This window comes from Calidris pugnax, unplaced genomic scaffold, assembly GCF_001431845.1.
Source record: "Calidris pugnax isolate Ruff unplaced genomic scaffold, ASM143184v1 scaffold24, whole genome shotgun sequence".
Lineage (NCBI taxonomy): Eukaryota > Metazoa > Chordata > Aves > Charadriiformes > Scolopacidae > Calidris > Calidris pugnax.
In genome coordinates, this window is record NW_015090922.1 from 22,987,433 (window position 1) to 23,014,336 (window position 26,904).

General features: G+C 37.9%; 1 protein-coding gene across 2 annotated transcripts in view; it reads right to left on the bottom strand.

The window, feature by feature from the left end:
- Window positions 1-948: 948 nt before the first annotated feature.
- CHRM3 (cholinergic receptor, muscarinic 3) overlaps window positions 949-26,904 on the bottom strand; it is a 195,560-nt gene continuing 169,604 nt past the window's right edge. The window contains exon 3 of one of the 2 annotated variants that reach the window (XM_014950556.1): window positions 949-2,891. In XM_014950556.1, coding sequence (XP_014806042.1) covers window positions 1,073-2,891 — 1,819 coding nt within the window. In that variant the 3' untranslated portion in view covers window positions 949-1,072. The remainder of the gene's footprint in view (window positions 2,892-26,904) is intronic. The other variant, XM_014950557.1, reaches the window with a different exon arrangement.

The window sequence follows — 26,904 nt, forward strand, 5'->3', positions numbered from 1 at the left end:
CATCCTCTGCCCTACAAAGCTAACTTCATACTCTGCCCTGCGTGTGGCCTTCAATTGCTTTCCTCTTTGTGTCTTTTAAAGAGGTGTGATTGCTTTGGGGAGAGACATTGTGCTCAAGATTAAGGTTTTACTGGGCTAGTGGCCCGTTATAAAACGTTGTAGGCCGTTAGGCTCACAGGATACCTTTTGGTTCTCTCCATTAGAAATGTGGACACCATGTTTTGGTTTCAAAGAGAAAACTGAATTTCAAGTGGCAAATAATGAGGCATATATTTATATTATGATTTTCTGATAGTTTTTTTTTTTAACATTTCATCACATGTAATTGTGATGGGGGGGGCCTGTAAAGCCTAGAATGATAGATCAGCTCTTTCCTGGTATGTGTGTATTTTAGAGGTGTGAATGTATGTTATGCATACATACGCACTCACACACACATATATGTAACATGAGCTGCACACATAGATATTCAGCATTCAGGAATCAAGGGTACAGTTAACAATACACCAGAAGAGAAGTAGACAGGAAGCTCTATCTGGACAACAAGAAGCAATTTTGTAACCTATATAGTGTCTCAATTTCATAATCCTGTTTTGCTAGCCTGCTACATCTGTATGTGACTTGACTTGAAAGTTGTTGGATTCCTTGGGAACAGAAGAGTTGGGCTAGCTGGATGTGCTTACCTGAGATCCCAGAGTTGATTATAATCAAATAGCTGGGCAGATCAGTAATGGGTTTATAATCGCTATACAGCTTCTTGCAAATTTGTAGGAAAACTTATTAAATCTTTCATTCCTTAGTAAAAATGTTGAAGTTTGTTAGTTTTTGTTGAATGCAGACTTGATTTTTGTATTAAACTGGATTTATTAAAAGGATACATAAGCCTGGCAGCTGCTTTCATGTCTTGATGTTTAAATGTTTGAATCAGCACCCTGGAACCACCCTCCCACCCCACCCCATCCCGTCCTATCCCATCCCTTCCTATCCCATCTTGTCTTGTCCAATCCTGTCCCGTCCCATCCCATCCCATTCCCGCTTCGTTACTTTTTTAAATTGTTTAAAAAATACTATTCTATGAAGCCTCCCTAGGGATCCGCTTATGAAAAATGATGGACTGCCTTTGCTGATACTGCTGTTTGCGTCGTTTTCGTTTGTCACACTGGCACAGCAGTAGCATCTTGAAAGTGTTTCTGAATGTTTTGTTACACAGTGCGTAGCACACGGGGTTCACCGTGCTATTGATGTAGCAAAGCCAGTACCCCAGATTCCAGAAAGTTTTGGGGATACAGCGGCAAAAGGTGTTCACCAGAACCATGATGTTATATGGGGTCCAGGTAATGATGAAGGCTAACAAAATGGCACTGAGTGTCTGTGCCGCTTTCTTTTCTTTGATAAGTGACATTCGTTTTCGCTTTGTGATCTGACTTCTGGTCTTCAAGGCAAACTTTTTTGCCAGGGTTGCTTCCTTGAAGGACAAGGGTAGGGCTGCAGATGCCTTGGTCACTGATGAGATGCCATCAGAAGCTGTGGTGTTCTCTGCTGACCCTGGCTGAATTGGAAGCTTAGAAAAGCTCTTTTGGAAATTTCCACCATCCTGAACGCTTTTGGGAGGGTGCAATTTTTTAGGTTTCTTGTCCTTTGATTCCGTGTCGGATTTCTGCAGTTCATCCCCTGACTCCCGCAAATCTTCCGAGGAGGGAAGTTTCGTGGAATTGAGGACGCCGCTGTGACCAGGAAGCTTCAACACAATCGAATAGATGGCTCTGGTCTCTGCAGCGATGTCTTCTTCATCAGAGGAGGCTGAATTTTCAAGCGAGGCAGCGGCGTCGTTGTTGTTCCAGCTGTCGCCGCTGCTGTGCTCTTGGTCCCCCTGGTCTGCGTTGGGTTCCCAGCTCTTCATGGTGAGCCAGAAGTGGCAGCGTCGGTATTTCCTTCGGGTGGAGCGCTTCATGCTCTGCCGTTGCAGCTCGTAGCTGCTGCAGCTGCGGGAGCTGCCCGTCTGGTGTACGAAGCGAGCTGCCTCTGCCTCGCTGCCAGAAGCCTGGAGCCCTGCTAACTCTTTGGTGCGTTTCTCAGTCTCCTTGTAGATCCTCCAATACAAAATACTCATAATGGTGACTGGCAAGTAAAAGGCAGCTATGGCAGTGCCAAAAGTGATGATAGGTTCACTTAGAAACTGGATGGAACATTCACCAGCAGGCACAGTCCTCTTCCCAACAATATACTGCCAGAACAAGATGGCAGGCGCCCAAAGAACAAAAGAGATGATCCATGCTAAACCAATCATCACCCCAGCCCTTTTGGTTGTTCGTTTGGCTCTGTACGTGAGTGGCCTAGTGATGGAGAAATACCTGTCAAAACTTATGACAAGGAGATTCATGACAGAGGCATTACTGGCGACGTAGTCAATGGAGAGCCAAAGATCACAGGCCAAGTTTCCCAAAGCCCAGTGGTCCATGATAATGTATGTGGTGTAGAGATTCATGGAAATAACACCGATGATCAAATCTGCACAAGCAAGACTCAGCAAGAAGTAGTTGTTGACCGTTTTCAGTTGTTTGTTAACCTTAAATGCAACAATCACCAGGATGTTTCCTATGATGGTCACCAGTGCAAGGATCCCAGTGAGGAAAGCAATCAAAACTACTTGCCAGACAGTGTGTCCACCCAGAGGGTCTTTGCTCGTGGCATTTAGGGACATGTTGGTTGATTTCACAGTGGAGAAGGGAAAACTCTCTGTGGTCTGAGGGAGATCATAGCTGCCAATGAGTGACGCTGCTTCATCGAGTAGTCCCGGTCCGTGTGAATCTCTCTTCCAGGAGCTCACATTTGAAAACAGGGGCGAGGCTGAACTGTTATTTTGCATGATCATTGTGGCTCTCTGACATAGTCTGCAGCAGGGAAAAAAACACATGAAAACCAAGTGAACAGGTGAAGAAGGTAAATAGATAATCATTTGCATACTCATACATAAAATCCCCTTAGCACCTTGAAAGACGTCTTTAAAAGCTGAGATGTCTGGATATCCCAAGTCAATCATGTACTGGTAGTACTCAGCTTGCAGCTGTGATTAGTCTGAGCTCTTTGTAGTAATCACATCATGTTTCTTTAAAAAACATTCAGTCACAGAATCAAAATCCCAGGAGAATTTTAACCCACAGTAGTATTAAAATACCCCCCTAACTCTAATTAAAACACTCCCTGGTGGATCTGCCCTGAACTCTACATCTCAACAGCCCACTATCCTGTAGCCTTCAAAAACTAAATGTCAGACACATGCAGCCACAAATCCTGCAAGTTTGAATCAATGCTGCTCCCCAGTGCTATCCTGGCACTACAAAACACACCCCCAGCCTTTGCTGCCTCTATCTACAGCTAATGATAAAGAAAAAATAGTCTTCTGTCTTTCCTTAAACTATAGAGATACAAGCCAGCATCGTTTCCCTGTGCCAAGCTACTCTAACCTGTGAGGCTGAAAAGATCTTTTCATTTTCATCTACATTTCAGCTACCTGATAAAGGTACTAAAAGTTCTCACTAGAACTTTTTGCATATGCCACTATTCATTTTTCATGCACATTTTTATACTTGGACTAAGGATTTTGTACATGTAATGACTTCAAAATGTCTTTGGGGCAACATCTGAAAATTTCCTTTGAAAACATGGTCTCTAGAGTCAGGAAAAAATGTTTGGCAGATGTATGTCAAAGCAATCATTAAACACTTTAGGAAAAGAGAGAAAAAGCATGAAAGGGATTCATAATTAAGCCTTAATCCTTTTCCCCAAGTACTTATGTAAAATGAAAACATGCTCAGAATAGGAATTTACATTTCCCTTATTGCATTAACTTCTGTGGTCAACTGACTAGTTTCATTGTAATAAATTAGTTATATCATCAAGAAGGAAGAATTTTGATGAAAAAATGGCAAATACTGAACAAAAAATGCCGTCAAAGAAACGTTTCTTTCCTTTTGGTGAATCCTGCCAGAGTCAATATGTTATGGCATGAGATAATGACGAGTATCACAATGCACTGGTGTTATCCAAAAGATTTACCCAAAAGATGAGGCTTTGGTTTGGTTCTTCAATTAATTTCTAAATTTGTTTTTCCCTTGAACTGTACTTGGTTTTGTTAGCAAACCATTTTAAATGGTGCAGTTTCTTTGACATATGCTGTAAATAGACCAACAATTCCTTCCCTTAGCTCATGCACAATAACTAGCAACACCCCCCCTAATATTTTGAAATCTAGCATAATTTTTTCTCTTTATGAATAGAAAGACAAGGTTACAATGATGCTGCCTTATCCTAATTCAATCTACTTTTAATGCATTCATCATCATATCACACAGGATCTGAACATAATAATAACAAAACAATAATGACAGTAAATATTGCTCTGGGAAATCACAGATAAAATAAGCTCTTTTCCTGATAGAAAGATTGAAAGTTAGGAGCAAGCAACTCAAACAACTTCTATAAAGAAAAAAGGTAAGAATTTTATAATCTGTAAATCAACATTGATAACTTTGATTTTCTTAAAATCAAAGTAGTTTGAAACTAAAATTATCTTCTATTAAAAAACTTAGATATTTCAAGTTTTCTTTTCTTTGCAAAGTTCATATAAAAGAAATGCAGTTTTGCATGAAATTTCAGGTAAAAAGACATTCTGAAAACTTGTCAGGCTGCTCTTCTAAATTGTTCAATGTTGTTTTTTATCATTTTAATTGTTCTTTTCCTAAGAAAATCTAAATGAACTTTTCTGACACAATTTCACCGTGTTCTTGCCATCTGTTAGAGAAGCTGTGGAACACAGCATAGTTTTTTTCCTCTTTAAGAAATACTACTTCTGACTATGGAGCTGGTGCAGTTCAAGCCACCAAGCATACAGCAACATGTCCTAACAGATCACTATCACACTGTTTCAGAGAAGTTGCATAAGTCAAATCTGCACTGTGTGAGAGAGATAGACTCATTCCACCCACACTAATGAAATGAAAGTCTGCTGAAAGTCATTAGCAAAAAGGCAAGCAAAGTTCTGGATGAGAAGCATGCTCTTGCTTTCATTCTCAACCCTTCAGGCACACTTATACCAGCTCATTCCTTTGCCTTGACCAGAGACAGCATTCACTTACATGTCTATAAAAATGGAGATCCCACATACTCAAAAATTACAAATAAAGGCCCATGGAAATGCAGTGTACAATAACATTTGAAGAAGACAGTAAAGCAGTATTCAAGTTTGGCTGGCCCCTTCCAATGCATGGGTGACACAAAACCACAATTCACTTGTGGAGCAACCACTTAAATAAGTGTTGACAATGTTCTTGCCAGGTGTTTATGGGCCGGGGCAGTTAGTCACAGTGGGGAAAAAACCCCCTTTGAGTCAAACAGGATTGCTGGAAACCATCCTCCTTGAAATGTTTTACTAAGGAAGCAGGCACCTTTTCCAGACCTGTCAGATGAAATGAGGTCAAAACCAGAATAGTATGAGAGAGACCCGAAATAATTATATTTGCTAAATATATGCCAGAAATTATTAATGTTACAGGGTGCAGACCTTCCTTCACGGACATTAGGGACAGGGAGCAGAGGATGAAAGCCAGAAAACACCCCCTCCGCAGATACAAACTTGTAAAAACTCTACATGTAACACTAAACATAGTCAAGTATTGATTGAGAAGTCTGACGGGTTAGTTTATACAGTGATGATATAATCATGTTGCTTTTTCATGAAAAAAGACAAGTCAATATCTTCTAATGCACAGGAGAGGACCAGGCAGAAGATACTGAAAAAGGAAATGAAACTATCATTACAGGGCATAGAACAAAATCCAACATCACTTAAGAGTGCTAGTAGAAATAACAGTATTACTAAGAAATAAAAATACTTGACAGTTTGGTAGTACTTCCCATTTTCATTGCATAAGACAACCATAAACTAACGTACATGTTAGCCTTGGAAGTTCAGAACAACTACCACATAAAAGATACAAATTATCTTGTGAAATTAATGTGTAAATACTGTCTATCACTAAGTCTATAAAGCAATTGTGAATTGTGTTTAATTGTTGACTTTGAAATGGAGTTTTGATGTAAATTAACCAATAAATCCTTTCAGAAACACCGTGCTTCAAAAGAATCATTGCCTGGGAAAACAGTACTTTAGCTGCAGTCTTTCAGATGATAAGCGAGTGCTGGAACCAAACCTTTATTTCTCAGGTCAGTTCTCCCATCCCTGAACTACAAAGCAATTTCTCTAAGTTTCAAGGAAAGCCTGCACAGCCCTTAGCAGTCCAGTAAGTGAGGAAGAGGAGAGTCCAAGAGCAATGCACCAACAGTTCCCTGCTGCCCAGTGCAATCCTGCAAGCTGGAACTCGGCTTTTTAATCTCCTTAGGCAATAAAGGGACCCCTAAAGTTGCATCAAGTGGACTATTTGATAAAACAGAAGTGCTAGCAGGATGATGAGCACAGTGCTTTGCTGTCCTGGCTCTTCTACCATCTCCTGTAATTGAATTGTTTAATTAAATAAGAAATGTATTACCCATATGTTCATCTGCATATTAAAAAACATCAGTACCACCACCACAACATATCAGATCAGTGCAACCGGATTTTATTCCCTTTAGGAAGCCAAAGCAAGCTAAGTTATCCATCATTTTCCAAAACTGCCATGCATTTGCTGCTTTCTCTATAAGAAGTGTTAGAGGGTTCTGGGTCCAAGAAAAAGGAGAGTGTGGGCTGCAGTGCAGCCTGCCAGCACCTGCCCAGCAAGCCAAGCTCAAAGACAGAGCGACGTGCGACCAAGTGGGAAAGCAGCCACAAATATTTTGGTAAAACAAACAGTGCAGCACAGCCTGAGTGAGGCAAACAAACCCAACTGTGAGATGATTATAGGTTTATATACCAGGATAAGAGTTTACAAATCATTGGCACAATATACTACATTACAATTTCAAGCCAGGGAGTAACAAAGGAAACTATTTTTAGCCCAAGAATATATAATTACTTACCTAAGATTACTGCTATGCTATTCAACATGGTTTGGGTTTTTTTTTTGTGTTTTTGTCTCTGCTTCTTATTAAGAGCTTATGAAAGGTACAGGCCAGAGAAAACCAGAGGCAATGTACACTTCCCAGAAATATTGAGGAAAAGTGTAGGCACACTACAGCAACAGCTATGCAAATTTTCACACACAACCTTCCCAAAGCACCTCTGCTCCCAGCCCCATTGGAGGGACCGAGATATTAGATATCCCCGTAAGACCCATTGGAAGGGCAGGAGCAAGCAGTTACAGAAATTATCACTAATTTCAATAAATGGGTGTAGCACAGAGTTAAAAGCCTGATTTTAGGGAAAAATCTAACTCACTACACGTTGCTGTAAATAGAAAGTAAAATAGAATAGAGTAGGAACAGTTCTGTCACACATTTTTACTGCATTTCATTTCTCTTTTCTCATTTCATATTTCAACAGTTGTGTGAATACTTCACATTTCAGTTTACCATATTTTTCCATTCCTTAAACCTTCCTATTCACAAACACATAACCTCCATGTTTGCAGAGAAGTCCTTTTTCTTGCTGTCTTTAAAGAGCTCTGAGATGTATTTTCCAGGAAGTCAGATGGCACTCTGTGGTCTTGGCTGCATGTGAGCTTAAAACTGGCAAGTGGTTATGACTGAAGAGTTTCACATCTCATCTGTTTGCACAGACAAGAAAATTGCTTACCTTATTTTTCCATTGTCCTCTGCACTGCTATTGTATACACATTAGCTTAAACAGCAGAGAGCTCCACATAGTGAATTATAAACCTGTTTTCTAACATAAAGAAACCAAGCCTTTAGAATGCTTAATCCCATTAGCTAAACTTAGTTTTGTTCCAAAGCTAATATTTGGTAAAAAAAGAATATATATGAATTTTGAAGTTTTCTTGAAATTACGCCCAAGATTACACATCCCTGTGCTTCAAATCACACATAAAGGTGGGGTTTTTTTGTTTCAAAATACAATAAAGAATTTAAAAAACGACGTGAAAAACATGAAGATGTAAGCATTCACACTAGCATTCACGGTTTTATATTTATTATATAGCAGCTCACGTCACTTGCAGCTAGTCTAGCACAAGATACAGGATTCCTTATGAATGTGTATGTTGATATTAGGAAGCACGGTGCAATTGTCACTGAACAGGGTCTCAGTTTTACCATGAATTACTTATACTGATGATTAAATATATTGCACCCAATATAGTTGTGCATCTTTGCACAATTAGAACACAGAGCCATAGAAATCGATCTCATTATGAAATATCCTGGCCACTGTCTTACACATTCACACTAGGTACAGACAAATAACAGATATACTCTTATACTTTTATATGTATGTACACATAAGAATCTATATATACAAATGTCACATATAAAATGTGACAAAAGTATATGTATATATATCTGCAGATGAAAGTATATGTATATATTTGCAGATATATATATACATGTGTGTTTATATATATGTATATATAAACACACACATACATATCTGCACACATATATATATACTTCTGTCACATTATTCCAACTTTGTTATAAAGAAAGACTGTCCCTTTCACTAATTAGCTATCAACTTGATATAGGTAAAGGTCAATCAAACATATCCCACTAACACTTCAAGGTAAGCCCCTCCATTTTCATCCATAAAGGATATTTTGCTAATGCTTATTAAAATTACTTAGATTTAATGTCAGTGCTTTAAAATGATTAATGACTTAGATTTGCTTATTATTTGCTTACTGTGTTGTTGCTGTTACTGTGTGAGGTCTAGCATAAGCAAACTAGGAACTCATATCTTTAATCATATGTGTTATTTTCATAACTTTGGAGAGAGTTCAGAGCCCCTAATACACAGCCCCAAGCTCCCTACAGTCAGCAGAAGGGAGCATCCCTCCTGGGAGGAGAGGCAGGGGGATGCTACCTCAATCGTTCCTGCTGGGACATGAAAGGACGCTGCACTGGGAGCACCTGGGAATGACCACCTAACAGCCAGGAAATATGGTAGCTAAAGCTGGGCAATGGGAAGAACCTCTTTTATGCCTTAATTTGCTAATTAGGTTTTGCCAAACATCCACCATTTCCTTCAGTTGGACTGAGAAGCTTATGTTCACATCACCCAGCTGTGCCTGTACCACCTGCTGCGGGCCTTGCTTGCTCATACTGTGTTTGCTTTTACAACGTTTGCTCTTCCAAACACCTTACTGCATGCAGTATGAAGCTGTGAGAACCTGGGACCTAACAGAAACCTTCAATGACAGTTTTTGTATCATAATAGAAATGTAACTTTGAATACTAATCTGTTTCAATGACTAGTGATTTCAGTGGAAACACCTGCTTATTTACACAGTTACAAAAGTAAAAACAAACACTGTGTTGCCACAAGGGCCAGAAAAGAAAAAAAAATCTCGGACATGTTCCATCTGTTGTCATTTCAAAAATCCAGATGTGTATTTCTGACCCCTTGCACTTAAGACTTCCATTTAAGATTGAATGTGTTACATGAACAGTAAAATTCTCTTGCATAACTTTTCCAGATCTGCCATATATAACAAGCATATGTCCTAGTCTAGTTAAAAGAACAGTGATTTTAACAGATATCAATATTTACTGAAATCAGCATTTCTGTGCTATTTATTATTTATTTATTCTTTAGCCTCGGTGACCCAATAGTCATTCACTCCATGACTTTCAGTTTCAAAATAATCCTGTCTTGAAATCCTCTAAAATGATTTCAGGAAGAAGCTTCAGAACTGAGGAACTAATCTCAGTTGCAATATGGCCTCAGGGAAGTGAAGTTTTATCATGTGCAGCAGCAGCAGACTTGCTGAAGAAATGGTACTTTTCTTTCTCAGGAGTGTGCACTTAGTGGTTATTGTCTTAACTTATATAAAATAAAGTGAACTCTTCAAAAGCCTGAGCTTGGATGTGTCTACAATTTTTGAATGCTTGAAAACCAGAGCAAATCAGGTCTTCCTTAATTAAAAATTATAGTAAATATTGACTATCAGCTCAAACAGTTAAATCTACGAGGTGCGTTCTTATGAAGAGAGGAAATTATTTAAATTCCAGGCAGTTTCTCTTTCAGAGACCTTTATTAGAATTACATCCCATCTGTCTAATTGATATTGGAGGAAAAAGACGTGCCATCTGAAATGTAGTCAGAATCACAAACAGATATGGAAAGTTCTACTCACTTTGAGCAGCCCACTGACTTTGCATCTATCTGGGGACAGGAAGGTTTGGCTGAAGGGTTGGTTACTATGTTGAATTTAAACATGATATTAGATTGAGATGAAAGAAGAATATCAGGCATTTAATTATCTTGTTTATGCATAAGGGGTGCATATTTTTTCCTTTGATTAAAAATCTATCCATATTAGAGACTTCATTTCAATATTGTATTATATATACACTTTTTTACATAGCATTCTTAATATTTTGTTATTTATTCTGGTGTTGAATCGAAGTCAAGATCTAAAATTTCAGTGTGCACTCTGCTATTTCTTTATGAAGTACTGTCCATTGACTCTAGAAGTAATCCTGCCAATGAGATATTTAAAGATCACTTTATAAAGTTGATCATGTGAAATAAAGTACTGGGAATTCTTACACTTCACTGTATTTTCCTCCTACATGTTGCTAGAATGCTAGACTAGGCATTGAAAAATATGCACCTAGATAGAGATAAAAAAAATTTCAGGCCTTCTAAGTGAATTTATCCTCTTTTACTAACAAAGCAGCCTTCTCTAAAAAAATAATCATGTTCAATTAATTAATTAATTAAATTAATATCAAGAAGAGCTCATTACCAATGCTAGACAAAACAAGTAAGTTTTACTGTATTTGTAATCCAATCCTACTTTCTGTAATCCTTACATGCGTTTAAAATCCATGTATAATGTGATCATTAGCCTTTAAGAACCTTTACAGGGAAAACCAGACCTCCTTAGCAGACCTCTTTATAATCTTTAACAAAACTGCTTTAAAACAAAGTAATCGATTGATTATATTATATAAAAAAAATTAGATTTCTGCTATTACTATGTGCTCACTGACACAATATACCAGGGAAAACTGGAAAACAGCACAAATATTTTTCAAGTAGCAAAAACGACAGAGAGCCTGGACACTGAGCATTGAAGAAGCTCACCTGACACACTCTTCTCAATCTCATTTGTCTGCAAGAAGAAAATGAAATGACACAACACTGTGGAGCCTTAAAAACAAAAAATTGAAAATATTTTTTTTCTGGCAATGCTTTTCATGATGGGAAAATAAACAGCCCAAACTAAAAAACATAAATAAAAACTCAAACCACAGTTTTGACTTTCTGCCTTTTCAAAAACGGTGGTTTTTTATTTGGAAAGTAATTTCATTTTCTGTCAACTTCAAGTTGAATCTCAGATATTTTTTGACAAATGCTGCTGAAAGGAGATAAGCTCTGCTTTGTTATTTATTTAGGGAAAATAATAAAAAATGTTTGTGTTTACATCAAGGTCTGGCAAAGAACTATCACAGCCTCTGGTCCAGATGTCATGTTCACCTCATGTCAGGTCCTGTTACATGAAAGATCTCTTAACATAACACATTCAAATGTGCTAAATAACATGAGTTTAAAGTTCTCTTGAATCTGAAAGAATCCTAAAAGGTTCTAAATTGTACCACTACATTTTCTACTGTAATTATGGCGCTGCATACAGGTGCTAAAAATACAGCCCACCTACTATAGCTTTTATTGATGATGGATAGTTTGGCAATTTTAAATAAGATGCAATAAAATGACTTGAACAATGTAAGGAAATACTCTATTAAGGGAAATTTATTATTATTGGCTTTGGTGATTGAAATATTATTGCTATCTACTGCACTCCCACATGGGACAGATGGTTTACTTAAAAGGCTGAAAGAAAAAAAAAAACCAAACAATTGTTAAGAGGTTTCAGATAGAGGAGAAAAATTGCTAAAAACCAGCTATTAGCTAATAAAACCTGTATAGGTATGTGAACACTGGAACTATTTATATAGAAAAGGAAATTTTATGGGAGAAACTTTGTGTCAAAATGTTATTATTTTAATCACATTGCATATTTTTTTCTCTAAATAATGCTTTAAATCATGCAATCATAATAATGTTTTAAAGCATGTGAGTTTGGTTCCAAGTGGAAATTGGCATAGTTGGTCAGAAAATAACATTTTCAGTGTATTTATTTATTTATTTGTATTACAGAACGGAAATCCCTAACATCTGAGATTTGGGGATATCCTTTCATACTGATATCTTGATCAAAGCAGAAAAGCACATGAAATGTGCTAGTAATGTATTAAGGAATGGATCTATTGCCGGTGAGGTGAAGAGTTCTCTGTGTACCTTTTGTACAAATTGTATTTCTTTAATACAATTGTAAGTAAAATGCTAAGACATAGTTGAAACGGAATATTTTTTACCTCAGTAGAACACCTTGGTAAATAATCAGACAAAAAGGGAAATTGCTTTGTTTCAACATGTCACTGGAAATATTTGTATAAATATTTTATTTCATTATTCACTGGTATATTTTAAGTCAATCTTTCCAGCTGTTTAAAAGTGTAGTTTAATACCCACTAGGTGGCACAATAGTTATTCAGAAGCAAAAGCCTGGACTTTGCAACAACATTTTACTAGCCTCTGATAAAGCCTATGACTTAAACATTGAAATTATAGCACACCAAATTATTTCTATTCCTTGATGGGCACAGCAGCTAAAAGAAATTCATGTCATCTAAATATTGGTCTGAAAGAAACTAGCAGACAAATCACCAAAAGCTGTGTTTTGTGCTGTAGCCTAACTTAACTTCTTTTTTTCCTGGAATAGACACATCTGAAAGCCCTGGTGGAATTCTGTAACTTAATCAAAATGGCTCACTCCAAACTCTGACCCCTTGTATGCATGCTGCCAGGAATTTTTAAGTCTCTGGGAAATCAGTGGTAGCAGTCACCACAGATTTTAGTGCATGCAAGTAACTGTTTTTTACTTAGATACAGAGAAGTAATTAAGTAGTGCTCCAATGCTATAAGATTTTTTAGGTTTATTAGCAGGGGTGGCTTTGGAGGGGGCTGTTTGTTTTTTTCTGAGTTACACAGCAAGATAATGGAGACAAGCCCAATGAAAATAGTCCTGACAGAGAGGGAGAACGTGCTAATGAAAAATATAGTCTACATAAATGCTTGTTGGTAACCTTGTGACAGGGTCCTCTTCCTACTGGCAGTTCATTAGGTTGGTCTATATTTGCTTGCTTGAATTTGTTTGCTGTTTTTTCTGCCTACTTGAAAATATACCCCAAGAGTTTGAATTTTTTTAACAAAAGCCTTAAAAATGAGCTCTAGTATAAAGAATACACATTCACAAAGCAATGATTTCATTCAGCGTGCAGAATGGACCTGCTCCAGCAATTAATCGCAGTTGCACAGCATAGCATGAGTTCTTACCTTATGGTTGTAGGGTGTATGTAGTAAAGGAGGAGGAAAAAGGAAGGACTCACAGTTAATTGTGGAACTCCAGTGTATTCCTAATTTTGCCACAGGGTTTCCACACACTACAGGAGGAGTGACTTATGTATATCTATACAATAATATCATCTTACTTTGAAAGGATACTGCAGAGCTGAATTTAGTAACACACAGGCATTCCTCAACTTTTGTACATGCAGTTCTGCAAAATAAATGATCTTGAACGACATCTTTGCAGGTTTTTGTCTGCATGCTTCTAAAATGTTAAAATGCTAAAATGTTAAAATTCCATCGACAAAAAAGGCCATTTTTAAATTCAGTAACTATATATTTATCTACTACACTACCAGTTTTCTACTCAATATCTAGCTAACATACTCATGGTACTCTCTGCACTCCCTCCTTGTTGTTATTGCTGAGGTTTCATGCATTCTGACATGGCAAATAGAAAGGCATGGAGATAAAATTACATTAGCTGTAAAGTTTGCTATCTAACTAACAGGATTTTGCTTCTAAAATAAGAAGGTAAAGTGGAAGGTAAAATGATTGTTTGCATTTGCTCTTTCAAGCCTATAAAGCCTGCATTTTGCAAAGCCATTGCAGCCTAGGATAACCAACAAAAGACTTAAAATCAGGAGCCCTAGATAAATCAGAAGAAAAATATCTCTCCCAGCTTTGAAAGGGGTGCTCAAATGGCGAGTAGAATATGTTACTTCCAGAAAGGAAGTGGAAAGTTAAAAGAAAGAGAATCTGCACCTAGAAAAAATATCTCCTGCCCTAAAAGGTTGGAGGAATTTTAATGCTTGAACTAAGAATAGGGATGCAAACTGCACATGGTTTCACCAAGTCCCGTTGCCCCAAAAAAGAAGTATTAATGCTTCACTAAGTATTAACTATTTCCTTCCATTCATCTGCTCTTAGCTGCCAGTTTTATACTCTGGACTGCCAGTGAGCTGTACCTCCAGGTTGCTGTGGGTGTATCTGACCAATTATTTTTTAGGATCAGAAAAGAATTCCCTACTTGGTTGCCATTCAGGAGGGTATTTTGTTTGTTGTTTTTTAACCTTTCTTGGCAGTCCTATAGTGATACATGTTGGTAAAAGCTCCTAGAACTAAGTAGTCTTAATTAGGTAAGTGTCTGCAGCAATCCGTGGACAGCCTCCAGATGAGGTAAATGAATTTTGGATTTCTGCTGGGGGACATCATAGCAAAGGACAAATGGAAACCTCAGTTGCTGCTCTTGATACCCTGCCTACCCATTTCTTGCAGGATGAAAGGTTTACTGTAAAAGGGCCAGTGTAGGCTCTGCCTCTTGTTTACCTGCATGACCTGAGCAATAGCTCTCAGAGATGTTTTAAATTCAGTATTTCCAGTTTGTAGAACTTGTGAGCTGCTTCCCTGTGTTCAGAGAGAAGCTTGTACTGTAGTGTCACTGTGTTCTCCAAAAAAACCTGCCCTGTGGGCCAGGGGATGTCCTTTGGAGAGGAAGAGGTGCAGCTAGGGTTTGCACCCAGGGTCAGAGTACTAGGTGAATGATCAGCTGTGTGTGACTTGTGAATGCTTGCGTGTTAAAAGCTCCTGCAGCCCTGCATGAAATTTCACTCTATAAACAAAAAGAATCTGGATAAAGATAAAAGGAACACAGATTATAAAATACAGTAGAAGGAATGACAGAAGGTAAAACAACTGAATAGGTGGAGCAGGGTAGAAAAAGATTAAGATGCAACCTGATAACTCCTTATGGGAACCTGAAGTAGCATGGAAAGCAGGGAGGGCGTGCTGGCAATAATTCCTTTTGGAGTAAGAATTCTTGTATCTCAAAGTAGCAACAAAATCACTTGAAATAAAAAGATACTTCCCTTAGCTGGAGCAGCAATTTTTTGTCATCAGTCCTCCATCTTCCTATGGTAGCCCTCATGGCTTACACTGTAAGACAGTGAGGCTATTACAACCACATCTATAGCGAGGACCAGAGTCCAGGTACAATGGAGTGAAGATATCAAGAAGAGCTGTAACCTCCTTCTACATAAATAAGCATGTTCCTTGATGAATTATTCAAAATTACTCAAAAAAAATAATTGCTTGAGAGCTGCTGGAAAAAATGCTTCTATCCTAAAGAATCTAAATTTTTGTTTCTCACAGGAGAAATGCAATTTCAAAGAGTAGAAAGGGAAGAAAAAGGGTTCTGCCAATAATACTAGAATTTTAGAGAGCAAGACAACTGCGCAGAGTTGTTTTGGCATATATTATTAACAAATCAATGTCTTATTTCTCATATGCGTGACAGCAAAAGTGCCAGTGATGACATAACTGAAGAGAAGGAAGAAGCCACACTGCCACCCAGACTTTCAGGAAACCCACACCTTGTGTTAAATAAATAAATAAATAAATAAATTAAAATCCCTCACCCAGTTACTTCAGTTTTACACCATTTCAGCTGAGACTGAGATCTGATCGCAGATGCTTGGTACTAGCATGAAGAGCAGAGCTAAAAAGAGAATCAGGTTTCCAAAGAGACCAGGCGTTACGGAGGAGCCAGTGACTCGGTGCAGCGAACTGTGGCCAGGTGATGAAAGATAAACATGTGAGCATCTGAGACAAGTCCTTCTTCCTGCCTCTGCAGCTGCTGCAGATCAAGCATCTGACCAAATCCACTACACTTGCTCCTGAAATAGTCACTGCACGGGACCTCTTTAATTCAGTATCATTTTATGAGAGAAAGGAGGCGGGGAAAACTTAATAAAGCAAAAAGACATTAAAAATGACAGATGAGAAAAAGAAAAGCAACTTGTTCCCAGACCTATCCTCACATCAGTGAACTGCCGTAGCAGAAGAAGGGCACAGATAAGCAGCGGCCCATCTGATAAACTGATCACCCGTGGTGATACTAGCAGGCAGCCAACAGACCCCGTCTGGTGCGGGTTGCTCTGGGAGCCCCAACAGCTCCTTGCCACTTGGGAAGCAGCCGTCGCTGAAAGTGAGTGGGTGTACGGTATCTTAAAAAACACATGGGCACAAGGAATATGCACTGCCTGGATTTATCTGTATGCACATGAAATACAGGAGGAGAGGGCACGTGGAAGGAAACTGGAACTGGCTCTTCAAGCAGATCTGTGCTGAAATATGATAAGAGACTGGAGTCCACATCCTGACTGACGTCTTTTATCTTTTCTCTTTAAGCTAATAATTTTCATGAGTCTGTCCAGAAGTGATGTGCAAGGCATATAACCATGTCATTATGAAAGTGAACATGTGAAAATTGTGTTAACATTTGAAAAACCTTGGTCTTCAGGAGGTCAAACGCTGTTGCGTTGTTGTATGATTATTGCCAGCAATAGCCAGGCAAGCTTGATCAATGCAGGAATGCACTGAGTTGTTATATTCATGCACAGCTTTTCTAGCAAAATGGGATTTTTTTGTAATCCTTGTAGTTACAAGGATCCTGCATCCTGAGTTCTTCTGTGCACTTTAATGTATTGTTCTCAGACATACAAACAAACAAACAAAATGCAAACACTGTTCCCTGCTTTGCTTCCTTTGGTAGTGGAGCAGAGCTCAAAGTTGCTTATACACAAAAACTTCTATATCATAAATCCCTCATGACTCCATCATACCAGGTTTGTAACATTATCAGGGGGAACAACTAAGGTGGATCAGCCCAGGTATAATGGCATCTGAGGGTGCTTTTATTATTTACTTTGTGTCTACACCACTAAGTATGAAGGATTTAATTGGATTCCTCTATCATCAATACAGGACACAGCAGGATTTTCTAGATTTTTTGCTGTATTGTGAAATTATCATCAAAATGGTGCTGGATTTCCCTGCCATTCTCAACACCGTGCGATAAAAAAATACATTTTCTAACTACATGCTTAATGAAAATTAAAAGCATTAGGTTACGGGTCCATCACTGAAAGGTATGTACTGACTTTGAATAGTCATTTAGCATCCAGTGTCTCTAGCTTTTTCAAAAATCCTACCCTTAATCAGCAAACATGGCCCAATTTCAGAGATTCAGATATCTGCGTTTCTACTGAAGTTAGTGATAAATTATTAATTTATACAGGAATTCCAAATTCTTGAAGGAAGAAATACTAACTTAATTATTGACACTTAATAATATTAATTGTTGCCAGAGAACTGGTGAGACTTTCAAAAGGCAAAATGTATCCACAAGGGACAGTTCTGAATCACAGTCACTCTGCTATGTATTAATATTTACCTCAGCTTTTGAAATGGAGAGCAGTGCTTAAATCTCACTGTAGCCTGTTTTGATCTGAGCTTGCTTTTCCAAATCTCTGTTTCCCCATCAATCTGTCTCGCTAATCTTTATTGCTGTTTCACAATGTTTCCAACTGAAAATATATCCATACAGTCAGTATCCTCCAAGCTCCAGTTTATTAGTGAATACAAATAAGCTGTGACTCTTTAGGATTCATGTAAACGTATCAATATTCCCATGCTGGCTGTGCTTTCAACTGCAAGAGAAACGTTCCACGACTGCAGCTGCAGCACATTAATACTCAAAAATTAGGGTTTTCATAGGACCTGCACATTTCTGCCCTTTCATCTGTCCTTTATCAGTCATTTTCTCACAGGAGGAAGTGACTTTTCTTGCCAAGGTAGAGGCAAATTGTGTCAGACAAGGGCAAAAACCAGAAAGATTCATTAGTGTACCAGAGGAAACAATATCTGAGATGCAAAGTGTCAGCAGAAATGAGAGTTTCTACTGTTTCACTCCCATGACCTTATTCAAAAAGGTACAATAAACCACATAGCTTTTTGCTGTTAGAAATAATTTTCAAATTATAGGATTTAGATGAATCAATGTTTCACAAGAGCCTCTCTACTTATCAATACTTGTTTTTCCTTTCATCAGAAAGAGGAAAAGCTTTTCTGAAAAGTAGGAATAAAAATGTCTGTTCTACTTGTAAAAATGTGAGAGTTGGGAAATAATAAATGCTGATGTAATTGGAAAGTTTTCCTTAATTCCAGTACTGCAAGATTTCACAGAGTTTATTTCAACACACTTTGTTTGTATTTTCAACTTCTTTTTTTCCATTTGAGTAATTTAGCACATTCCTCACCCCTTTTATTTTGTAAGGAAAAAAAAAAAAAAGCCTTAATATTACTTAGACTGAAAAATTTGGCCACTGGAAGAAGATGGATACATGAATAACCACTCAGATTTGGTGGCATGAGCAAAGAGAAGGTCAGTTGGAAATGTGGGTCAGCGTAAGGAAGAAGGAGAGATACTGGTATCAGAGGAGGGGAATGGAAGACATTTAAAGTTCCAGCCATAATATAGTCTCTAGTACAGAAGAGTATCAGGGAATGGTGGGGATGTAGCCTACAGGGAGCCCACGGTCAGAGATTCAGGGATTTTGTGCCTTATACAGTGCACAAAATCTCTAGAGCTAGTAACACGTTTGCAAGCCCTTGTTATCCCAAGGAGATGAAAGGCTGGGATTTTACTCTCTTTGTGTGCCAAAAAACCCCCAGCGCAGCAGGGTCTCAGGTGTGGGAGCTGAACGCCAGGCTCCCCAGTGCTAACTTCACTCTGCTTCCAGTTGGCTAGAATTTATCCAGCCGAGAGGGTGGGTGGGGATGCTGCCCAGCAAGTATCACAGAGTCACTTCCCAGTAACAACAGTCCTCGCAACACGAGAGGTTTTAGTTCACTTGAAATTGTCAGCGATATTTGCTAGGTTTTTTCATTTATTCATTGAAACTTCTTGGCAGAAATCAAGCCAATCAGAAGAACAGGAGGTCAAACCTGGAAGCCACGGATCTGAGTAACCCAATCTCATCTGATGGTACTTACCTCTAGCCAGAGGCAGGGAGCTCCAGCCATATCCTAAAGAATTAGATGGAGAGAAAATCAGCACTGCTAGCAAAAAGTATGGGGATAACTGATATGTACACACAGGGCAGGATTCTGGGATACCTCATTTTAGCAGTAACTGGTGGATGAATCCATGGGGCTTTCCCTTTACTATATATCATTCATTTTCCTGGCTGCACCAAATACTTGATCATCTCCCAGTCTGATTCATATCAATATTATAATCTTCACTCGTAACCTTTTTTCAAAAAACCGTACATCACTATTAAACAGAAATGTCTTATTGCAAACCTAGGGAATCTAAAAAAACCCACCAATTTCTCCATTAGGAGGTTTCTTCAAGGCAGATTTTTCCATTAAGTAATTAAGTAATTGTGATTGTAATGTCCACTTAACTTTAATGGACAGAAGTGAAATGCAAGCAAATTCAGATCACTTAATTCTCTAGTAGGTGCATATCAGAAATGGATGGCAACCAGGTTCTTCTTTCTTAAGGAATTAGGAATTTATTTTTTTTTCCTAACATGTAAAGACATTTCCATATAACTCAACCAACCCTTCTGTTTCCCTAGAACTTGTAAAATCCAGTTCGTAACTCAACACCTTCCAATAAAAAGACTCATTCAAACATATTCCCCTGTATATGCTTAAGCACAGAGTCCCTTGTGTGTGCATGTACACACACAGACGCAATGCTGCATGATTAGAGAAGTCAATAGGCTACACCGGGCTCTGTTCCTAACAGGAGTCACAGGTGTGTCATTCTGCAGGTGACTTTAATCCCTCATTTTTATAAATTGCTATAAAATCCATTTACCTAATCATGATGTCCCAAGTGAATTATTCTTAAGACATATTCATCCCTTCAGAAGACAATTCCTTAAAGCTAATAGAAAATAGCTAATAGCTATTTAATTTGACCTTTTCCTTAAAGCCAGGTAAATATCAAACCTTAGTTTGCACGTCTAGATGAAATTGGATTTGCGAAATCCAAGTGGAATAGTGATACTTTCACAGCTCTCAAGTGATGCTGTTGCACCTGCTTAGAAAAGCCCCTCAACAGGACCCCAATTCTGCTCCTTTTGCTCGTATTCAGTAGCACAGACACAGCTAGTGCAAGCAAACTTAGCGGGGAAATTCAGATCATTCACTGTTGTGAAAAGCTGCCACCAACTGGATTCATAAATTGGTACATAACAGCTCAATTTTATGGGACTTTGCAAGATCTCTCTTGTGCCTGCTGTTAACCAATAAAGCCTGAAATCTAATCTGCAAGGGTTTTTGCATGGGAGACTCCCACTGGCTCTGAGTGCAGTCCCCTGTGTTCAGAAGCTCCCTGGGCTGACTCTTCTGTCCTCCTTGGGCTTCTATTATACAACTCGGGTTCTTCACTTCCAGGCTGCTATGCACTCTCATGCTTTTAATAGATTTGGATTTAGCCTTTTAAATAACAAACAATCCTGATTTCTTTTTAATAATTTTCTTCTTCTGTTTACCGTAAAATCTTTATCCTAATCTCTTCTAAATATACACAAATCTGAGAGGTTCGTTATATCTGTGTTAATATGACTTTTCTGCAAATTTGTATTGACCTCTCATTTTTCTTGCAGCTCATTTCCATCCATGCAAAACAGGAATAAAACCCTATTTATTCTAATAACTCAGAGATGCAATTAAGTTCATAAGGTGTAAAGTAGCAAAGAAGGATTATTTTTCAAAAGTTTTTTTTTTTTGTAAAAATGATATTAAGTCTGGCTCATAGTAAATGAAGGACAGCATTTATGTCTTCATTCAAAATGTACTCAACAAGAAACAATGATTTCCAAATATGCTTGCCTATATAGAAGTGTTTGTTTCCCTACAAGTTTAGAATTGTAGCTTACAGAATGGATTCTGAAAAATTCAGTAATAAATTTCATCAAAACTGCATTAAAGATATAATGCACCAAAGTTGTTTGCTATATTTTCCATATTTTCCATAACCCATCAGGAAAATAGTGATCTGCAAGCTTGTCATTAAAATACAATCTTCATTCAGAAAAGCATTTAAGTTCTTCATGCATGCATGTTCTTAAATCAAGTTAAATCTGCTATAGATTTAATGTGCCTACATCTACTATGTTTGTAGAGAATATGTTTCCTGTAGAGACTACACACAGTCATGACTGATAAGCCTGAAAATAAAGCAAACTGAATGGGATGTTATGCAATTTTAAAACTAAACAAAAGTTAATTTGATTGACATACTTTTTTTTACACATGTGCTTTTAAGATTCTAAGGAAATAAACCCTGTTCATACTCTGTATTGCTGTTGATGTCCATCGGAATATATTTAAAACATTGTGCTTCATAAAATATTGGAAATTCATTATATAAACCTCCCAACTGCAGGTTGCAACATATTCATTTTTTCACCATCTACTAATATTTGGACTTTTTCTCTAACTACAGAAACACTCTAACTCCACACTAAAATGGTAAAAAACCCCAGTGAAGTAGTAACACTTATTGTTCATAAACTAACATATTTCCACCAATCCACCAGCTGATCCTGAATTCATTCAATAGATTTTATGGTTTTTTTCTTAACCTCTCCTATAGTTCATTGAGAACTAGAAAAGACTACTAGAGGAAAAGGTCATAGTTGAAAAAAGAATTGAAAAAAAAATTACTTCTTTTTGCCTAGGACCAAACTGTGACCATTTAGTAGCCCTGAAAAAAAAATTTCTCCTTTCAACACCAGCCTCTGTGAATGGCCAGCCAACATGTACACACTGAAGAGCCTTCCCTCCGCACCATGTCCTTTCCTATTTGACAACAGTTTGCTCAAAACATTAAATGGAAGGAGATCTCCTGAACCAAATACAGCTGCTTCATACAGAACCACTGTACAAATCCTGGTGGGGTTCCTTTAATCTCCTTAGCCATTGCATGGTTGCAGGATGACAAGATATACCGGACAGAGAATTCAAAAAATCATATGAAGTTAACGATTGCTTTCCGAACCCCACAAAAGCCCTCTTCCTCATAATTTCAGTAGCTTATTTGAAAGGTATTGGTCAAACATCTCCAATGTAATTGATGTCTCTGATGAAATAAATCCTTTGAACTTACAGGAAGTCTGGCTACTTCCAGACTTCAGTGTGGAAAATGTTCTCTCTGACTTCCAGTATTACCTCTTTCTACTGAAGCTTTTTAGAATCTACAACTTAATTTATATATAATTTTGTGATTGATGGCAGAGCTTCAAAATGGTGCTCTATGAACTATGGAAAAAAGTACTAGCTACAGCTAAAGACAATTGTCATTTTCTTAGCTCAGTGAAAGTAGATTTGATTTCCAGGTACCCCTGAGGCCACAGTTGATGAATGTCTTCAGGCAAAAGGAAGGTAAAATGCACCTGAACTTCTAAAGCTGTAGCTTGACAAAGAACTTTCCAGCTGCAGCCTTTTTTCCAGTATTCTTCATGAAACTGCAAAGAAGTATATGGACTTATCTGTGTAAGAATGGTATAAAAATGTGACTGAACAGAGAATGTTTTGGAGTAGACTCATTTGGTAGAGTTGCTGGAGCAGCCCAGGACAGACCATGGGTAAAACTAGGCATATGAAAACACCTATTTTTGTTCAGAGAAACTGTTCTGTTTCTTGGTAGGAATGAAAAACCAATGGTTCAATGGTTGGGTTTTTTTAATTATTATTTGGAATCCAAGAAGGTTTTCATTTTGACAATTAGAAAAATTATTTCAGTGTCAAAATATTTTTCTTTGATAATGTCATGAAGTCTTTTAAATAACTACATTTTAAAAATATCAGTAGTTAATTAATTGGTAGTCTACATAATGCATTTAGGCCCTTTCACACCTAAAATTTCAGTAGAATTGCTACATTCCAGAGAAAGTCTTCCATTTCCTGAAAAATGCATTTAGCAGTGGAGATTGCTATATCTGACGCCTCCTGCCCCGCTCTATCTGTAGGGCTTATAGATGTGAAGTTATCTGTTACTCTAGTGAGGTGCATCCACAATCTCATTAGAAATGTTCAAAGTACAGTTTTTCTGAGTCTCTTTTTTAAAAGGCTTTGTATCAAGCATCCAACATTTTTCCATCAAGCACTACTGCAGTACTGACCTAAAAGGCTTTGCAGGAGGCTGCAGGAGAAGAAACTGAATTACAAGAAGGCAGTGGGTCTCCCTTGGTCTTCTAAATGCCCAAACTGAAGGAGGGATCCAATAGCATTCATTTTTGACCCATCTGAAGAATTAGAAGAACCATCACCAAAGGAATTAAAGCACTCCACAAAGATGTGAAAGAAATCTCTGGCATGATATAGAGGAGTAAACCATTAGAGACAATATTGGCATGTTGTCCACTGCAAGAATCAGATTATGCTAGTTATATATGTATGCTTTTAGAAACCATTAACATGTGGTATATGGCATTCAAGTATTATCCTACAACTATAATTCATACTCATTCACATCATTCGCCTTCAGACCATAATTAAAACCAAAGTTTTGAAACCTCAGGTAACCAGTTGGAGCTGAAGTTTTTCCAAAGTCCCAGGTTTTAAGGAGAAAGGAGTTAAAGGGATAATTTTAGGGCTAAACTTCTAATACTTCCAAAGAAGTGATTCTGCCACACAGTCTTTTGAGAAGAGAGGGAGCGGTGTCATCTGACATTCCCAGAACTGCTGAGGGCCAGGTCAACCATTCAGTCTAGCAGTCAACTTTTTTTTTCCCCCCAGTTCTGACAGTGATTGTATGACTTTGAAACTAAGTCCCTCATATCATTTTCAAAGGTGCTAAGGCTGATTTTCACCCTGAGCTATTGACTACTGTATATAAAAAGTGCTCAGAAGTCCAGAACACCAAGACCAAAGATAGCTCAAGGTGAACATCAAACTACAGACCCAGGTTTGTTTTATCATCTTGGCTTTTAACTGTTTTGCGCCTCAGTTGATCTATCTGAGTAGAAACAAAAAAGCATTTATTTAATTGGCAAGGCTATTCTGAATTTTAGATAATTACTTACAAGTGTAACTTGTAACAAGTACTGAGTCTATGTAATTGATTTTTCATTTCCTAAACTCTCAAGGATTTGCTAATTTGTCTTTCCTTTTTCAATACCTCTAAACATTTCAAACTACTCGTTCCAAGCAAAGACAATAAATAGTCCTGGACGGACTGAAAACCTTATTATAAAATCCAGCAGAGTTATAACAAGCACCATCATAGAAGTCATGGATTACCTTTTGCAATGAAGTAAGGTGTTACATGGCTAACCTTTCAAAGTTAATGCTACAAATACTGTGGCAGGGTTTTCTTGACAGAACACAACTCCTTCTGATGGCAACTGCCCAGGTCCTTGAATTCCTTGCTTACCCATACTTGGCAACCTTGCCAGCCTGCCAGTTCATGGTGTTGGAGCTCTGCTTTATATCCAGGAGGAAAACTTTTCCTCAGACTGCCACATTTCTGTCACCCCACTGCTGCAAGGCAACCCTGTGCTGTTGTCTGGCCACCTCTGCTGATAGCTGCTGAACAGCCCAAAGCTGTTCCCTTGTGGCTGCTAAGTCTCAGAAATAGGGACTTGAAGTGAAACAGGCATATCTTTACCTAAAGGATGAAGGTGTGACTCCAACAGGTTCTAGAACATATCACAGGCCTCTAAGCATGGCTCTGCAGACGCCAGAGTCAAAGGGACATGAACCTTCTCGCAGGCATGAAGCAGCATAAGGGGTCAACCATGCATATTCATATGCACATGTACATATACAACTCTTCTAGAATGTCTTCTTAGTGATTATAGAATATTCATGAAACTAGAAAAGAATGGTTATCAATTTTTTTTTTTTTAATGGCTGGAGTAATTTTCTTGTACTACTTATGCACACCACATTTTGTTTTTTCACTGCAGCTTTTTACATGACTTGAGTGAAATGGGAAATAACAAAGAAGAGGAATCAAGGACTCCAAAGATCTACTACACGTAGTCATCCAACTGAAACTCTTCTGTGAGAAACACTATACATATATCAGTGAACATTCTACTATTCTATTCTACTACAGAATTCTATTCTATTCTACTACAGAATTCTATTCTATTCTACTACAGAATTTATTAGTTTTTTGTGCCTTTAAGTGAGAAGAATAAATTCTTTGTAACTTAAGTGCTTTCCTGTAGCACACAGATAGCTCTCTCCCCTCCTGAGGAGGCAGGTTGCACCGAGATTCCTTCCTTGCTCTGTGAAAGATTATTCCAGACTATACTCCACCCAGGCACAAGAGGTGCATTGGCTGTTGAGAAATCACTGGCTTTTCTCAGGTTGCTACTTTTCAAGAGATGGGTACCTCTCTCAGCACTGGTATCGCACACATGTGACTCAGAGAGAGCAGCAGCTGGAACCCCATCTCTCAGACCTAGTAGGGAGACAGCAGCTTTTTGCAGTTTCTACCCCTTCTGCCTTGAACACCTGTGCAAGATTTGTAATACTCTAAATATGACTTCAGCCACTCTGAGGAAGAAGCAATTTGCACCCCCAACTTCCTCCTTCACACTTATGCTTGAAGTTGCCTTAGTTGCTTAATTTTATGGCACCAGCTGTACTACATGAAGCAGAACCTGCAAATCCCAAATACCTACTACTTTGAACAAACTTACGAGTTAGGCTGGAGTAGATTTCCCACTATCTTCTTTTATGGATACTAATTTAGCGGATAAGGATTTTCGAGGTGATAGTGGAGATCCCTTATACAAAGGTTAGAAGCTTCCCATTCTTTTTATAGAGTGCCAAATACTAAGGAATTTTGCTGGAAACAAACAAATGAACCAGGCAAGAATGGAAGTGCTGAGGGTGATCTGCCCTCTTCGCTTGAACACTAAAACTCCAGGTGTATCAGTCCTGTTTCATACAGTTTATCTTTAAAACTAGGCAAAGCAATACTGAAGATAATTACTAAAATGCACTTGGATTAATATAACTACTGCATTAGTGAGAACTATGGTCTTCTGTTGTAAATGACAATTGAATACAACCATTACTAACTGCAGAAGGTCAATACAATTTTTTTCTGAGTTCATACTGATTGCAATAAAGAAAAGAGTCTACTTATAGGGATTACCTCAAAGTGTTCACAGTACATTTGTTTATAAACACTACAAAGCTAAATTTGGAAACTAAGAAGGAAATGTGGCTGGTGTCAAGGTAAAGCCTCTATTCTGTTTTCTATGTGAAAAAAATACATGCTGGAAATAGAGAATTGCTGTAATGACTTCTTTTAAGCAAAATATTTTAATTCTTTAAAAACTGCTATGAACGAGAGATTTCCTGTATTAGCATACTCACAGACAAAGTTCTCAGCATCTAGTAACTTCCTTTATCCTTTCACTCCTACCTGTCTTTCCTCCCAATATTAGAAGTGTGATATTACAGTGCACAATTGTATCTTTAATTGTGGTTCTTCACAGTAAAATAATAGACATCATTAGCAAAGACATTTCTTCTCAGTATATATAAAC